We start from the raw sequence: 18698 nt of genomic DNA, 5'->3' as shown, positions 1-18698 counted from the left end.
TCTTTAAACTTTTTGTGTTAATTTGCATAAACAGGTTATTAATTAATTAATTAATTAATTAATTAATTAATTAATTAATTAATTAATGTATTTATTAATTTATTATGTTAATTGATCAATTAACTTAGAAAAACGCCTAAACATGAATATTGGACAAAACTAAAAGCAGAACATTATTGACCTATATTTTCTTGTGGACAAATTAATCATATACACATATGCAGTCACAAGTCAAAATATATCATAATTTTGAAAAAGGGGTCTGTTTAATGCTTGTTTTCTTGTTTACTTTTCAAATAATTAATCCCAGACTAAAAAGGTTTCCTGTTAAAGTTCAGAAATGCAGATCTCTCGTCTCGTCTTAAATACACATTGGTGAACAAAAGAAATCGACAGAGGTAGGAGAAAAGTTTTCCTAGCTAAGTACGGTATTCTAGCATGCTAAATGAGGTAACCCAATTCACTCCATTAAAAAAATTTCGCACACACAAGACAGAAGTAGTTTTGAGGGGATTAGCTATTACTCAGTTTTATTTGTTGCCCCCGTAGAGGCGTTCAAAAATTGCACTACCGACGATATTTCACGTCGTCAGTGCGGGGTATTGGGTATAGTTTTCAACTAGCAATAACCACGCCTCGGATAAACCTCATTGGCTATGGTACCGCCACTGCGCAAAGCTGAAGCTCTTATGTAGGTCAACCTCTTAAGTGTAATGAGAGTTACTTTAAGTACACAGGTAGACGCTTATCCATACCAAGATACTTTATAAGCTATATAAATACAAAATATCAGTATTATACAATTTCAATCAACACATTTCATATAACTTTTATGTTTTATAATATTGATAATTTTAAAATTACAAAATTTACCTTTCTACATGATATAAAGGCTATTTAAAAAATTATCTTTTATCAAGTGTGTTGGTTGCGACAAGATCACATCTACCACATCGCTAGAATTTTACAGGTAAATGTAATTTCAATCTCAATGTAAACAAGATAAGATGCCCGTAAAAGCTTAGAGTCAAAATGGAACATTAAAAAAATCTCAACTTTTTGTTTCTCTTGACACCAAAATGAAAAAGAATCAAGTTATCATGCATGTAAACCTGCGTATGACACAGTTTTCAGTTGGTCGCAAAATCGGATTTATTGGTAAAACATTGACTCAGTTATTAATTAACACACACAATGTTAACATAAACGGCAAATGGATTGTTGTTGTACAGATGTTTAGTAAAATGATCTAAACAGTAACAATAAATTAATAATATTTGGCTTTTAATGTTACATGTTAACATCGTTGGCTATGTTACTTACGGGTACGTACTGCATGTTTACGTAGCAAGAAAAAAAGTAAATATTTGACCATCAAAGTACTTTATTTACAGTAACTGTGATCTTAACCCTTATGAGAAAGATCATATCAAGGAATTTTACATTTTACGTAAAATGGGTTACAGGCTGTAGTGATTAATAGTACATTTGTACATGTGCAAGGGGTTTTCGCACAACGTTTCTTCCAATCATTGCTCATTATTCCTGCACTTGGATTCTCTTTCATTTCTTGTTTAACAAATTGGTTTCAAGTTAGTGATGTTTTATTTTCCTTTCTAAAGTGGGATTTTCATCCCAATTCTGGTCTAGTTATCCATTTTAAAAAATGTTATATATATATATATAAAGCATGCCTTTTCAATAAGTGCACAGAGAGAAGTGGAAGACACAAGACAACAATCTCATGAGTTGCATCTAAATAGATTGTAATAGGAACAAACTGGACAGGGCGTTTAGAAATGTATGTTAAAACAATCTCGACAAATTTAACTTTGGCTTCAGCCTTATGAATGCAAATGAGGATTTAGGTATGAAAAAATAAAAAAAAATTATGGTAACTTTTATTGAAGGTTGGAAAGGGGCATCGCATTTATTAAATAGGTGACCATCCATCTTCCAGGGTTCGTCTTTATTGTATTGTTTTAGCAAAAGAATTACTTTTGAAAATAATTGGTGGCCAATATCAATATTACATGTGTTTTGATTAAATATAATATTATACCAATGAATGTACCAATAAATTGTACAATCAGCACTGCAGACTTGGGTGTCTATTAGATTGCTGAAGGGTCAATCAACATTTATTTAAAATAAGTTGGTTTACAAAATTCAGTGCAATTTCCTATATACAATCTGCTGTGCATAACAAATGGAAGAACCCTGCTCATAAATTAGCATTACTAACATAACAGAATAAGTATTTCAAGGCTTATCAGTATTGTTACATTTAACAATGCAACTACTTCAAATGGAAGCAACAAGGGCACCACAATAGTTGTAACTATCCATTTTAATCTTAAAAGTAAAAAAACATCAACTCTATATTGAAAATGTTAGGTAAGGGGAAGCAGTCTCTACTTAATAATCACATTTGCAATAAAGAAAATACATCAAGCCTGAGCTTTAAAAATTCTCTCTAGAATTCTTGTGCTGTTAGACCAGAGATCACATGGTCACAAACAGGAACAACATGGCATGTTTGCCTCTCCTGAGCATGCCTTTATGATGACCATAAATTCTGCAGTTACACGAAAACAATTTATTCATAGACAGTAGAAGCAGCAGTCAAGTAATATTGTCTGCTATTATGTACAAATAGCTCTCCCGTTTATCTTCGTGGTGTCCTGGAGACATTTAATCAACTACCAGTGCCTTAGTGACAAAGGCATGCCCAGACAATATTAGGAAGATGCTGAATATAATGCAGTTCTTAGTCTGTTGGGGTTTGTTGTTGTACTTCCAGACACCTCTTACAGGTAGATTTTCCTGAGGTCTGCAGCAGAGGTGATCATGTTACACTGTGGGCACAACTTCTTGGCTCCCTGAAAATGTAAACAGAGAGTATTTTTTGGAAGATAGTCAAAAGAAGTTTATCTTATACCCAAACATGATGTTTATTATACCCTTTTTGACAACATACTGTTAACAATCTTATCATTTTAAGTAATCCGTTTCAGTTTTGTCCACAATATTTAATACTTTACAAATGGATTCAGACTTCAAAGATTAACCTGAATAGGACAATTTTACACATTTTAATTTGCAACATTTTGGGGTGTGGCTAAAGAAAGTTCTAACATGACTTGTATACTTACCAAAGTTCTCAACCAGCACTCTTCACAGTGGACATGCCAACACTGAATGGAGGTTAAAGGGGATGCATAAGGCTCCTAAAACAATGAAAAATTTGTATTTATACACTTTTTATAGGTTTTGAGACTGAAACAAGTTCACTGATAAAAATATATAAAAAGAGCTGAGGTCTTTGGACATACTAAATACACGTTGATCTTATTACATCACCTGTGCTAGTGTGGAAAAATTATTTGAATATCTAGTTTGCATTTGTGCATGCATGTAGAACATATAGAAGCACTTACCATGCATATTAAGCATTTAAATTTGTCCCCTTTCTTGGTATGATCTTCTTGATCCTTCACTTTGGCTTTAAGAGCCTGAATGACCTCCTTAGCCTTGGGATCTTGAACCTGGACAGTTTCAGAACTGGACACAGTCTCGTCCGAGTTGTCTGGACTTTCTGATGTACCAGGTTCTGCTGAAAAGCAAAAATGATGCTTACAGACAATGTACTTTTTTTTGACACCTTCAACTTTGGCCTAACACTTCATATGAAAGCAATGCACTAGTTAGCTTGAGGAAAAGTTAGCTTGAGAAAAAATTACACCTAAAAAAATAATGCAAAACATGTTATATAAACCAGCAAGATCAGAGTTTCTTACCAGAATCAGAGGACCATTTACTTCTGTCTGCAGAAATAGCCTTGGGTTGTGTTCCTTCCCCTCTAGAAATGAAAATCATCAAAGGTAATCAAAGTCCCTCTATTCCATCACAAAAATGTGTTAAATTATTCAAAGCCTTTTGTCATCACAAATCTTATTGAATCTCCAAAGTATAATATTTTTTATTTTGGATTCACAAAAAAGTGCTTTTCTAAAATACTCTCTGTTGTGGCTCACCTTAACACTGCTCCCCTGAGGGCCTCTCTCTCCTGATCTTCCCCTGAGTCGTCAGCACTGCATGGAATGATATCAGCTTCTGTGTACTGGACACCACCATATTGTTCAGAATCGTCTCCATCTACATCCAAATTGATATCTTCATCAGACTCGGATCTCTTGGATGTTTGGAAGCCAGAACCTGAATAAAATGGATAAAGATTGCATGTTGTCAAATTTCAGTGGTCTTAAGTTTTTGCTAAAATTGGTATAAAATTTAACATTTTTGATGTGATGCTTATGAAACCATCATTCATGTTCAGAATAAAATAGTTCAATCTTACCAGCCATCCCTCCCTGTAACAGAGAGCTGGCTCTAATTCTTTTCTGTCCAGCCCATTCATATTCCTCAAACTGATCACCTTCAATATCAACCACCTCCTCTTCTCCGCTGTCTCGCTGAAAAGATAATTAAATATAAAAAATTCAAAAATATACTTTTGAATTTTGGCTGGAACTTATCTTAAAATATCTTTCATTATAGATTATTGAATATCAATAGTGAAGCTACACAAAAGTAAATATTCTAAAATGGAAATGCTTCTATTCTTTTTGCACTTTCATTTTGCCTTATATATAGATTCTAACCAAAGCGGCAGGAAATCTGACCCTACTTTTTTGAGACATTTTTCCACATGTTCATTCAGCTCCTCTGGTGTCCCGATCACCTTTTCATTGCAAACAGGGCAAGATGTTTCTTCCTGGTTTCTCTTCCTTTTGCTTGTTCTAGCTTTAGCTGAAAAAAGGAAGAATTATAAAGAAATTAGCTAGGGAATTTTGTACATTCCCATTAAATAACATGAAATTCCCCTTCCTTTTTTATTTCCATTACATATGTACACCAAAGCCAGAAAAGTAATACTTGATTGGAAAAAAAAAAAAAAAAAAAAAAAAAGAACACCTGCACATGTTTTTATTACTCGAAAGATATAAAAGTATCATAAATGTAAGGTATTCACCTGCTAGCCTATTCTGTCGGTTTGCTTTGATTCGCAAATACGTCTGAAAGAAACCAGAGTGGAAAAATTAACACTTATGTATACCTTTAACATATCTGCATTTGGAAAAAGATGCAGGTGGGTAAAGTGATATACACTATTTTCAATTTGAAATAACAAGTAAAATTTCAATATCCCTGGGGCACATACCCCAGCAGCTTAGCTTTCACACAAAAATGTATAGCCTGTTACATCCAATGTTTTTAGTTCTGTTAAAATGTCTAACTTTCCAGATTTGAGTGACAGATAATCTGGAACTTGTATTATATTAAGGCAGTTGCCCCTGAGCACAGCTGCTTGCTGAAAAACAAACTCAGCCACCCTAAAATTATAGTCATTTGATTTTATCAAGTAGGAAAATTATTGTTTATTTCACCTTTCAGTTGTGTTTACTATTTACTTAGGGGACTTTATATTGCCAAATGAACTCCCCTCTGGCAGTAGCCCTTTAACAATACCTGGAGGTACTAAGAAACACTGTATCAACTAAATGACCCCGAAATCTAATCCGATCAAAAATTAATGTGCAATTCTATTACTCCACTTGGTCACATGAGCCTGAATGGTCATTGCAGGAGGAATGCTGTCAAACTGTTTGGATAATCTTTAACATACACACTGGCAGGAATCAAGCAGCCAATGATTGACACTGGGTCCCCAATGTCTGTGTTGATTTAACTGCCAAGTTGGTCAACAGTGACCATCAGCTCAGCTAATTGTTTTAAATCCCCCAGGCTGGAAATGTGAACAGGACACAAATACATCGTTTTGCTGTTGGGCATAGTGCGTGGAATTATAGAATTTTTGGGTTTTCACACATTATTACAAGATCAACTAATTGACAAAGACCCTTTGGATAAAACTGGCCTAGCTAGACAAAAGGTCAAATAGGGGTGAATGTTACTGTTATAATTGAACATTATTTATGTTACAAAAGACTGACCACAGACTAAAGGTGATAAATGGAAGTGCATGAATTATATATGTGATTCCAGTCCACTGTTATTTTGTATATTGCATAAGTTGTATTGGTTAGAATTACTATTGATTCTTCCAGATGGTTCATTAAATGCACTCAATTTAGTGGGACACAGGTGTGAGTGGGCTAAATGTACAGTTATACACATAGTTCTAAAGAGTAATCTTTTTACAGTGCAAAAGTCACAAATATCAACATTTTTTCTTAAAAAAATAGTCTAATTCATTGTGGAAAAAATCCTTTTAGGAAAAGTACTGCAAGTTGTTAAACCATTGTAGTAGTCAAGACAAAACATTTTTTTATGTTCAATAACATTATACCCACTTTTTGCAGCATCATATACAGTCAGGCTAATAAAATAATGTGTTGTACATTAATGAAAACTTAGTCACCAGCCACCGTCTTTTACAGAATTTATAAAGTGATTCTATGCCATAAACCAAGAAGAAATTATGCCTTTATGTTCATATTTTTGAGTGACCAATGCTTGATAGTTTTATTATGACATAAAGTTGACAGCCACATTGTTCGACAACAAAAGCACCAGCTCTGTTGGAACCATGCATATCATTAATTTTTTCATTACTTCTTTCACAACCCAGCATCTCGTCTGCATTATGCTTCAAATCACGTCCAGGTCCCGGTGCAATTACCATCATTATCATTACAACTGTTCACATCAAAAAAGGCAATCATCTCCCCCAAAGCAGGGAGTTAATGACAGCCACAAAAACCAGGTGTTGAGAATCAATGGGAGGTGGCCACTTTTAACACATTAATTGTCACGCCAATGTTACGTTAGTGGAAATTATTGGGCCGTTTCTACAACGGTTACCCTAACACAATGATCGCAAGGGAGACCGAGGGTGGTAAGGTATATAATGCGTGACAAACCCCCTATAAAAGACCAGCCACTGGGGAACAATGCTTGATAAAGTGAGCTGCATATTTGATGAGCTTTGAGATCAATTAAATAAGTAGCGCCTTAATGTAGTTCAATAAAAGGTTGTGAAGCAGGCATGGGTGTTGCTCATGTGGGGTAGTGGCTTTTTTCAGGGGCAGTTCACGTGTGGTAATCAAATCAGTGTTTTATGGCTCCTGTGGGGGGACCAAGCCATGCTTTATTGAACTTCCCTTTTGTCACAGTTATCCAAAATCCTTCAGGGGTGCTGCCAAATGCGGTTTCTGTATTCACTTCAAAAAGTGGCTTCTGACCCCAATGGCTGTTACGAAATATTCCTTTTTCAATACTGTCCTTTTCTAGCCTTTATCTAATGTAATACTCCCCCAGACAGGGATCCGCTAGGGTACAGATAGTCCAATACCAATCCAATCATGTCAGAGATCAACTATAGTTTCAGATTTTTCTTCCCCACTTAAATTATTTGAACAGACAATGTATAACACCAGGGGAGAGCTTTTGCTTAATTTTATCAATATCTTTGCCAGACACAATTGTCATTAAATGGAAATGGGTTAATTAGTAATTTTTTTTTGAATGCTTTATCTGCAAAGAAAGATAATGCAGTAAATTCAGTATGTTTCAACGCATTCGAAGCTATACTTAATTATGTTTGCAAATATTTCTTTTTGAAGTGATTTAATAAAGAAATATTTGTTTAATTAGGAATTGCTTATTACTCTTTATTCAATGCAGGTCACGAGAAAAAAATGTTGTCTCAGGATGTATACTTCAGTTTGAAAGGAAGACTGAGAGGTGACTTTTAGTATATACAGAGGTCAGCTAGTTCATTCATTCATCCTATTAATTTTGTCCCTTAAAACATCAAATGTCTACTGCGATTATCTAGTATCAAATTAAAAGTTTCTGACTCACTTCTGTTAGTATGAAAAACCTTTTTTTTCCAAAATTTTTACCTCAAATCTTGTCTGTCCCACTCCATCCAGGCCAGGGGAATCTGAATTTCTTCTGCTGCTGGTAGATGGACTTGGGAAGCTCTAAAAGAAAAAAGATATAAAACTCAGGCCTGTAGCCAGCAATTTTTAAATGAGGTCTTTTGACCATGAAGACACAGAACCTAGATCAAATTCTGATTCACAGTAAAGATTTTCCCAACCAAAAGGATGGTTCATTCCAATATCTGCAGATATCGCTAACTTGCCTGAGAAAAGATTTCATAGAAATAAATAAGTTATATATTATCTTTCAATAAAAATTTTCACATCAAGATGCAAAAATTTTCATAATACTTTTAGCTTAACATGTTTTTAAGGTTAAGACAGGATTCTACTGATGTAAAATTGGGAAAAAATGTACTTTTAGATTTTTGCTTATCAATTGAAATACTTCTGATAAAATCGCTTTTTATATGATCTTATTGGTTGTAGAGGATGCTGCTTCTTGGTGTATTACACATCGTAATCTAAGGGTATTGGGTCCTTGTGAAATCTGACCCAATAATTTCATAGTTGCAAGCATTTCCCAGTTGTCTAATTTTTCCACAGGGGAAACAAGTCATTTGTAGTGACAAAATTTCCAATTACCATTTCCATACAGATAGAGGATTTACTGCAACTGTTTGTCTGGGTGTAATTCCAACAAAACAAAGTGTGTTCCTGAATCTATTGAAAAGCAGCCAGGTGAACAGTCCAATTTCACCATTCCCCAAGCACCACTGTAAATAACAGGACCTACTAGCCCTATAGTCATAGCAAAACTTAATTCTGTCAGACAAATTGCACACCCATAACTTTGTCATTGGAACATTCTTAAATTGTAGTTAGCAGTTGTGTGTGTGCAGCCAAGTGCAGGATGACTTGTATGAAGTCTGACAGCCACCTGGTCACCTGAACATATCCTACATCTAATTCCAGGTGTTTCCACAATCACAATAACTTTGAACATTTTCAGTGCCTGTACTACAATCTGTGGACCAAGTAAATTGAGTATGATTGGTACGGTGAGTATTGAAAATATTCCTGCACTACAAGAACTTTTTTATATTGAATAGAAAATGGCAAAATTAACTTTTTTTTTGCATTTTCCCTGTCTGATTTAAATGTATAAGACTATGAAAAGAGAACCGTTTTCTTATTTCAAAACATAACATAAATACCTTCTATTTCACAATGACTTTCATGTTTATCATTTAATTATATTATTGTTAATTAAAAAGACTATGAAAATAAAACTACTTGTTTATTTTAAAATATTACATAAATACAAGCTATCCCATACAAACTTACAAAATAATTAATCTGATATTGTAAATTTAAAAAAAAAAAAGAATCTTCCTCTTTTCTTACTTAAATTTGTGAGAGGTTATCTAGTGCAGACATTCAGATCTACCGCAAGCATAAATTGTGTGGTTTGTCAAAGCACCATTAGCACAAATATGCCAATGAAACCACTCAGAAATAAGCCACAATGTACAAGATTAGGTAGTATATATATAGCATTATTGTACATAAAATATAATATTTTTAAAGGTTAATGTCCTTTTGAAATATTCTTGAATACTCATTCTTCACAAGCAGAAAGATTTTAGATGTACAATGATGATGGGGAAAAAAGGGGAGGGGGAGATTTAATGCAAAAAGTATGTGTTTGAAGAGGAGGCTGTCAAAATTTAAAATCTTGACTACGAAGTTTGGTAAAAACAGAATTACAGCAGGGCTTTAAAATTAAACCTCACAGGCAATAAAAGTAGGAGGATGTAGCCACTTTGGAAGCAGGAGGATTAAAGGAAGTAAAGCACTTCACATTAAACTACACCTTTACCACTTCTACAAACACTACTTATCAGGGGCAGCCATGTTAAAATAATCTATTACCTGCTGCTGTCAAATTTATCACTGTGACCAATTACTTTCATGCAAGCATGTGGACATTTTGTCTCTATTATCATACCATTAAGAGTCAAATGTGAAAACTTAACAAGTTTTGTGGGTCAAAAAGTTTTAATATGCAGCAATGCGTTGCAATAAATTGCCTTTTCTCTTAACCCCCCCTACTCCATGCCATTGTGGAACTAATCCCCAATGGATGCAATAGTCAGGTTTGTTGGTGAAAATGTGTTAAACTACGCAGTACTCTTTGAAAATCAAAAACTAATTACCTTAGAAATGGCAGACACATAGACTGATAACAGCCATAATGGGCAAACATCTAAGGGTGTCTCAAAATTACTTTACAATTGACGCATGTCAGTACGAAAATTAAAAACTGGTTGACAGTAAAGAAAAGAAAAGAAACATTTAATGACACTAAGTGAATTTAGATTTGACCCTCCCTTTTTAAATCTGTTGCAAAATAGAAAAATGGTATCAACTTTACAAATTTAAAGAACACACACAGACTCAATTATTTTGTAATGAGTAGTTATGCACAGCATACATATCATCTTTCAACCCTTATTAGTTTCCAGACAACATAAACTAGAAAAAAAAAGATACTTTGATTTGAAAAAAAAATTGCTTTTAGATAATATTCAACTAATTAATAATAAAAAATAAAAGTTAGAAGTGAAACTGCTCTAAAGTTTAAATATAATATAGCAGAAGAATTATATTTCTTTTTTTTTACCTATCCAAGATATGCTTATAACAACCTTTATTATATTTCTCTACACAAATTGAGCATATTTAAAAGATTATGGCATATAACATTATAACATATATACCTTCTTTCCCTGTGAACTTGGATCTTTACATGCACCTTTTCTTCCAGTTCTGAAAAGACAAAATAAAAAAAAAAAACTGAAATTTTTTTCAAAATACTGAGCAACTAATGCTATAAATGATAAGATACAAGTTCAAAAAATGTAAGAAATAACATTTTAGCATCAAGTTTAATACAATGGCACCTGAGGGATTGATCTTAATGGTATCTAAATCTACAACCTCTTGAAACAAGCTGATAAAAAAGTGATTCCAATCTGGTTTCATTCTTTGACTCTAGGCTCAATGCCAGCAAAATCCAATCACAAGTTATTCAGGGCAATATTCAAAATAAATGGGAGGCTATTAGCTTCTGGTGGTATTATGAAGTTCTCCTTTATGTCAAGATACGACTTAAACAGACCAGGGTTTTATTAAAAAGACCCAGAGTACTTAATCCCTTAATTGCTGCATTATCTTTTGATTTTCCTGCTTGCTTTTTCGCAATACCTAATAACACTCCATGTGCCAATCGATCAAGAGAGGAAGCCAGAAATAATAAAGATATTAATTCAATATACTGACTTCTTTTACCAATATTTACATGCCTGTCTTGGGCAATATTTCACTAGTAATAGGAAATGAAAACACTTAAATTTTTAATTAAACCAAGCCCAGATAGATAGACAGCAGTGGGCTTATGCCCTGCCTTAGTGATGTTTTATTGAGACACTCAAAATTCAATTAATTTACTATTATTAAACTTCACTAGGAACCAGCTGACATTTGAATTGACTGGCTTATTGGTGATAATCCAGCAGTTCACTTTGGAAAGAACGGAATGAATTCTCCTTTATTGCATGAAGCACAAAATGCTTTAATCTGTATTGACCATTTTCTGAGCTGTTTATTGGTCTAGTGTCAATAGGCAAGAACAAAACAGCATGTAATAGACAAATTTATTATCAGCTGACACCCATAAAAGACTGTAGCAGGCAAAACAAAGATCCATTACAGTCAAAGGAAAATAAAGAGCTAAAGCAAACGGCCAACTGACTCAAAATTAGTAGAAACCTGAATGTTCACAGCATCATTCATTCATAACAATAACATTGCCATTTTTCTAAGGGAGGTTTCTAGAAATCGTCACACATCTTCCATGTAAAAACATATTTTTAGCAGTCAGTAAGCACAAAAAATTAACTTGAAATGAATACACAGGAAACCGCTACCTGATCCTGATGTTTTCTCAATTAAACACAAAACCGGAGTGTATCATGAAAGGTTCTAAGGTTATTGTATTCCTTGTGTGCAAAACGAGAAATAATTAAATGTAATTATTGACACGTCCAGACTTAATCCAATACACTTCTCATTTTTGCACTTTTGTGACTATCTGGAACAACACAGAGCACACAATGACTTCGCACCAAACTAAACAATCTGCAGGCACGTCTACAGAGACCGAGAAGAATTCACTCTTTATCTGTCACTTCCTAAATTTACTAATTAAAAACAAGAATGTAATATAACAGGGCAGAGAGTATAAAGCACAAAACCTTAACCAAAATACTATGTACCTGCAAATTTTGTCCAGTTTTTCAATTTCCATGATTAGGTGACTCTCCATCTCCCCGGTCCGCAATGTCAAGCCACATACTGGGCAACAGCCATCTTGGATGTTTCGTTTTCTTTGCTCTAAAAAATAATTTAAAAAATCAATTGGGTGTATCTTCTATAAAAAAATTAAATTAAACATAAAAATAAGAAGAGTTTATTCAAAATAACTTCAAGAAGGTTCAGTTGGGGAAAAGTTGTCAGTGCCAATGCATTATGTTCTTATCTGGCCCATTCACCCATTCAAGTTTTTTAAAGAAATTCATTTCCCATTCAGTCAACAGTTTAAACCCTAAGTTTTATTGCTTTTTAAATCATCCGCTTGGAAAAATTCTTATTTCAAAAAAGAAATAGTAAATTTTTTTCTTAAAATATAAATTCTAAATTCTTTTAAAACTCTTTACCTATTTACAAATAATTATTTTTACAACACTGCAACATGTGGAAGTTAATTTTAGGTAGGTGTAAGTAATTTTCTTAAAATATACATAAATATAAATTCTTAATTCTTTTAAAACTCTTTACCTATTTACAAATGATTAAACTTTCTGCACTGAATTTCCTTTTTCTGTTTTTTTTTAGTTTTCATTTTTATTTTTATTTTTTTTATTGCAAAAGAAATGATCAGAAATGGAAATCAGTTACAGGTATACGCCCCAATAAATAATTCAGCTTGAGAAAGTATTCCACTAGCTCACAATGATATGAGAACATCACGACCGTCAGCTTCCCACACATATGAACTTGCTTACCCAGTCTCACATCTAACATTGCAATATCAGACATGCTGAAAACTTTTTAGAGTGGCCGTACATTTGGAGTAGTGAAAAATTTGCCGGACCGAATGGATTTTTGTCGGACCGAAAATTACCCTATTCGTTTCAGACAGATACTACCAGTACGATTCTAAAGGTAGCTTACTTTGTTTGTGAATGTGAAGGAAAATGTGAAATGGAAGGGAAAAAAACGCTTTGGGTTTTATATAATTTTATTAGGGAAGTATGTAAAATGATGACTCTAAATTCAAAAGTGTGGCTTTTAAAACTCTTGTCGGTCCAATTTTTTCCTGGTCATGACTGACAGTTTCAGCATGTCTGCCATATGTGGAAGTGTCTGGGCAAATGGAGGTAATCACCTAGATACTATCAAACTAGAAATGTTCATTTGAACATATACGGGTAAAACTTCACCAATGTGCACATAGATCTCCCTTTCTTACAAAAAAAAAAAAAATTATAACATAGCCAAGTGCTCCTTAAAAACATTCAATTATCACTTATTCTGATAACAGGAAAAATATCACAGAACAGAAAGTAACATATTTGTGTCTATTTTCCTCATGTCTCCAAGTGAAAATTAGGTTACCTGTCAGGTACAAATTGGAAAGCTAACGTGTTTCCAAGTTTCTAAATATTTAAATAAGGCTCTTAAAACTACTCCAGTAGACTACATTTATTTTGTCTACCGAGACTGACACAAGGTGACTACAGCCCACCTTGTGTACAAATAAACTGGAACCCAGAAATTACAGTGTTGGGACAAAACATCAAAGTGTGCCTTAATCAGCTTTGGGTGATTATCTCCTGCAGTCAAGTCCATTCTAAAGTACAGAGAATAACAGGATTAAATCAGTGTATACCTGGCTTCTGTGCAAATGCATTTCTCCAAGTGATAACTATCCATTTTAGGCCCAGTATACTAAACACCATGGGCAACCAGTGGACATTTTGAGGATATGTTCTACAGGGATAGGAATACCCAAGCATTGTATCCAGATTGCAGTATTTAACTTTAAATTGAATCAGCCCATGTAAACCCTTGAGTACATGTGAATTCTAAGGCAACTTTGTATCTGTATTCCTTTAGGCCATCCCCCAACTACTGTAACTTTCTGGCTGTGTTTATAAAACCTGGCGTGGCTAATTGATAGCAGCTTATGACAATGAAGGTGCTCCAGGTAGAACCAACCCTGCATGGTTTGTTAAGAAAAGGGGGAGACAGAGGGATGGGGAAAATTAGGTTGACTCTTTTGGTGGAATAATAAAGCTTTGCCATGTGGTTGAAATGAACAAATACCTGTAGCTGTATACCCCTACTGACAATACAAACTAGAAACAGATTAGTGCCAAGAATCAATCTCTATATTCACTTTTCATAATTGCCTTTTTGCTAGTAAAAATACCCCAAAACAGAGTATTACTGTGCCAATTTTCTCTTCCAGAAGGTGGTCTTTGTAGGCGGAGGGTAAAGTAAATTTATTGAAGTCCGACTCCCCACACCACCATACTAAACACTAGGGAGTAAATCTACAAGTTGTGCAATTCCTCAAGTCACTCTGATGTTCAGGTTTCAATAAACTGTGGCTTGTGTCTCCAAAATGGCAATTAATTTGTTTACCTGGTCTGTTTGTAGGTTTAATCACAACCAGAGTAGTTCATATTACATTTTAATCCTCATACAAATTAAGTCAACATTTTCTGCAATTACAGCTCTATCAAACTGGGGACAAGCTTCAAACACATGAGTACACTGTTACAGAAAATGTGATTGTAGACCAGCAAAATGAAAATGTAATTTGACAACCTCATTGGTTGGGATTTTTTTTTTCGATCAAAATTTATTTAAAGAAGAAAAAATGGGCATTTCATGTATTCACAAAAGGTCTTTTAGTTATTTTTAAAAAGTTGCACAATATACAAGATACTGTATCAGTTGAAATGTGAAAGAAAAAGCAAGGGTTTATATAAGATTACATTTAATGAATAATGACAATTTTACCCACATTTAAAAAGAAAAAAAATTATTTTAAAAAATTTCCCCTATATTCATATCATATCCTCATATTCATGTACTTGAAAACAGGAAAATAAATGTGACGAAAGTAGTTTTAACATCTCGTGGTTCTTTTAGTGCAATGCCATAAAAAAATCAACACTATTGATCATGTTAATACAGCGTGAAAGATAAATTTATAAAAAGAGTGAAATTCCAAGGCTGCCACATTGATGCCATCAACTGCTTTTTTTTCACAATAAAAATGTACTTTAAGACTTTTTGTGTCTAATATATCACTATTTCAGAAAATTTTCTAAAAACTGTCTAAAATGACACTAAAGACTTACTGAATGTTTAAAAAAATCATACCAAAAATGTAGAACAAGCAGTCAAAAGAGAGTGCCGACTAGGCATTTTTTTCATTTTGCAAATCACAGAGAGTTAAGAACGAACAAAACCAATAATGTCCATTAAATGTAGACACACATGCATTAAAAAGTAGAAGAAAACTGTTAAACTAAATCCAGCAACAGCCTTCAAATAAAAAAGGAAATGGATTCTTCAGCTTAATGACAGTGGCTCATAAAACTACAATAAAAAAATCAGAAACTGCTGTGCCTCCTCGGTTGCCGAGATATTATCAGTTGTTCAGAGTTGTAACCACTACAGTGTTTGTCTGCAATCAGACACCAGATGGGGATTGTATAGTAAAATGAAAAGCTGACTGAATTATAATGCTACCTCTCGTGCCAGTCAAGTTTATTGCTGATAAACTCCTGAATGCTCTCTCATGGGAGTTTTGAAAATATAATCTCGAGTTGTTTTAAAGGTTGTATACATGTTTAATAATGTTCATAAATATCTTATCAGCAGTTTAATGATTTTCTTCACAGAGGGGTAGGCCCCTTGACTTTTTCATGAACTGCTGTCACCACCTGTACTCCATTAAATTGGGGTTTGATGTTCCACACAATAATAACAACTCTAACTTAATTTAAAAATACTGCACTAAATTATCAAACATGCCTTCTTCATTTCTGTAGGTAATTTCTTTGTCAGAAAGCTATAATATGAATATTTTCCATAGTAAAATAGGCTTTTTTCCCACAATTCTGGCTTACTTATTTTTCCCCATCAATTATTCATCTCCCATTTTCTACTCCATTTACTTTTAATAGCACAGATATAATAATTTCATGATCATCTAGAACCTCTTGGACACAGTGGGGGTGTAAAATGGATCAATAAAACAGCATGTAAGATTAATAGTCTCAATACTAATTAAAAGAATGGGCACAGTTGGCAAAACAAATCTGAACAAAGAATTTTTTCCCAAAAGAAAGGCGCTTATACACGTGTGAGTAACTCAAAGCCGATGGTATCGATATGAAATTGACACAATGTTTGGCACGTCTAACCACAGGTGCCGCAGAGTAGGCATTACAATAGCTGAGATCAGTCACTGTTACGTGCTGATTCCATGATACACTACGTAGCACAAATATAATGCGAAGCTCACTGCAGGTGTAAAAAGTTGAGAAACTGTAGACAATATTAAATGGAGTGCTTCTTTCTTTCCCTTTCATCCCCTATCATAACTTGAAAATAACAGCTATCAGCTTCACCTGGTTAAACCTAATACAGCATAGTATACAATAAAAGCATTTTTCTCTTCTTTTTTTTTTCATTTTGTTATAGACTGCTTTTTTCACAAGTAGTTTTTTCAACCAAATAAAAATGCGACTAGAAAGTCAATTAGCACATAAAAATTGCAGCATGAATACATTCTAAAAATCAAGCTCCAGATGAAAAGGATTTTCTTGCATACAAACTTTTTGTGGATGTATAAAAAACTTTTAAAATCTGATAAAAAAAGTGACATATAACTTCTAGTTAGAAATCTAAAAAAATCTTTAAATTGTTAGAAAAAGCTGAAATTCATTGGTTGAGGACTTATTTTGCATATGTAAAACCTTTATATTACCATTACTATCAAAAAGGTAAGGTTAGCTGGTTCAAAAGAAAAACAAAATTACGAAAACTCTTTACCCAGATAAAAACTAATGTCTACTCACTTCTGAGATTTCTCCCCTCCTCTGGTGTCGCTCTGTCACTGCTCTCTGACTTTGCCTCTGCATCAACAGAGTTTGGTGTGATTTGATTTCCCCTCAGTTCATCTTTGCCTCCTGCTGGAGACAGGGTGGCATTGGAATCCTGTGACTGAGGCCGAGCATTTTTATCAAAAGTCTCACTGTTGTAATGATAAGGCGATGGCGTTGTGACAGTTTCTTCAATTTTCGGTCTTTTGGCAGGAATGAAAGCAGAATGATACTGGGACTCTGCAGTATCTGAGGCAGTTGTAACAGGGCGGAATGCTCCCCCTCCATTTGGGTTTATCATTCCCATGGGTCGCATCAGGTGAGGTGCCAAGTGGGGTGCATACATGGGTGGGGGAAACCCCTCCCCTTGCCTATACATGGCATAGGCTGTGGTGAAAGGCACTGGCATTTCTTTGCCATCTATTCCCTGTCCTTGATACTGTGATGTTGCTGCAATATGACCAGCCTCTCTCGCTGCCTCGGCTGTGGATGCCAGGACCATCAAGGCAGGGGATGCCAGGGGGTTTGGGCCCAGCTGGAAGGATGGGTTGGCCATCTCCTTTGGGTCTGTCCCTGGGTAAGGGGCACGAGCAAAGAAAAACGGTTTAGTCCATAAATTCATTCTGAACATGACTGCAAGTTATTTGAAAAAACTCTGTCCCAAATTTTCTATAAAATCAAATCCAATACTGATGTCTCAAACTAAGTTTCTTCTTAGGTCACACGTTCTCTACTAGTGTGGATTCCCGGTGTCCTGCCTCTTGTAGTTCAACCAACCAATCACAATGAACTATACTATTTATACTCCAAACATAAGGATTATGAGCCTGGCCCTACTACTAGAATTAATTAACAATGCTACGGGATCGCTGGAGTTGCGCCAAAGTGTCACTTGACAGTCTCAGTTGGAGAAGTCTTATATTTTATGATAAACTAAGATCAATCTAATTTAAATGATAATTTCTTCATGACATTAACATGACAAATTACCCACGGCGACGAAACGACAAGCACCCTTACTTGGGCATAAAAGACCATGGGTAAATAGCTCTAATGTAACTTGTACAAAAGAAATAAAACACGCATTTGAAAGATAACAGTGTTGTTATGTAGACATCATTTGATTATTTCATCCAACCACAATCTACTTTAAGATGACGTCGGATTCGACATCAGAGCCATTTGTAAACAAATGCCACTAACCTGGAGTACTTTCCTTGACCATCCAAATTATTGCAGTAGTAAAAGCCTCTAGAAGCTGGAGAAAAAACAAAAATACTGCCTTGTTTCGGTAGATGGGTTGTTTTGAATAATAGTTATAATGATCTGTAGAGAGATACCTCTTTGATGATCTTGATTTTCAACGGATTGCAATACCAATAAACCAAGACAACTCCGCTAACTGCAGCCTCGTTTTCAGTTGGGGATACCCTTACACGGGAATCATGGGAAGGGGAATCCCTTGATTAGTCACGCCTACCATCTGCGAGTTTAATATGGAACACACACCAATTTGCGATTGAAAGAATTGTCA

General features: G+C 34.4%; 1 protein-coding gene and 1 non-coding gene across 4 annotated transcripts; both read right to left on the bottom strand.

The window, feature by feature from the left end:
* Positions 1-540: 540 nt before the first annotated feature.
* LOC112042608 (U4 spliceosomal RNA) lies at positions 541-680 on the bottom strand. Its single transcript, XR_002886592.2, has one exon. It is a non-coding gene; the product is annotated as a U4 spliceosomal RNA (small nuclear RNA).
* A 1423-nt stretch (positions 681-2103) lies between these two features.
* On the bottom strand, positions 2104-18602 carry LOC106170596 (E3 ubiquitin-protein ligase Rnf220). 3 transcript variants are annotated; one of them, XM_013550537.2, is made up of 13 exons: positions 18368-18602; positions 17141-17737; positions 12254-12371; positions 10697-10745; positions 7932-8012; positions 5036-5078; positions 4691-4812; positions 4361-4475; positions 4038-4218; positions 3801-3862; positions 3441-3616; positions 3156-3230; positions 2104-2882 (listed from the first exon to the last, which is right to left on the bottom strand). In XM_013550537.2, the coding sequence occupies exons 1-13, from the start codon at positions 18387-18389 to the stop codon at positions 2811-2813; spliced, it is 1713 nt and encodes a 570-aa protein (XP_013405991.2). In that variant the 5' UTR covers positions 18390-18602; the 3' UTR covers positions 2104-2810. The 3 variants fall into 3 exon arrangements, with proteins under 3 accessions (XP_013405991.2, XP_013405990.2, XP_013405989.2); XM_013550536.2 differs by lacking the exon at positions 18368-18602 and having other exon boundaries at positions 3441-3613; positions 17141-18158; XM_013550535.2 differs by lacking the exon at positions 18368-18602 and having other exon boundaries at positions 17141-18155.
* Between the last annotated feature and the right edge of the window lie 96 nt (positions 18603-18698).

The sequence above is a fragment of the Lingula anatina genome, chromosome 1 (assembly GCF_051362555.1).
Source record: "Lingula anatina isolate TDL-2025a chromosome 1, LinAna3.0, whole genome shotgun sequence".
NCBI lineage: Eukaryota > Metazoa > Brachiopoda > Lingulata > Lingulida > Lingulidae > Lingula > Lingula anatina.
This window is presented reverse-complemented; position numbering and strand designations above follow the sequence as displayed.

Coding starts and splice junctions, on each gene's coding strand:
- LOC106170596 (XM_013550535.2), bottom strand. CDS start 17,795: ATGTTCAGAATGAATTTATGGACTAAACCGTTTTTCTTTGCTCGTGCC. Junction 12,372..17,140: donor GGAGGGGAGAAATCTCAGAA/GTGAGTAGACAT, acceptor ATTATTTTTTAG/AGCAAAGAAAACGAAACATC. Junction 4,476..4,690: donor TGGAAAAATGTCTCAAAAAA/GTAGGGTCAGAT, acceptor TTATCTTTTCAG/CGAGACAGCGGAGAAGAGGA.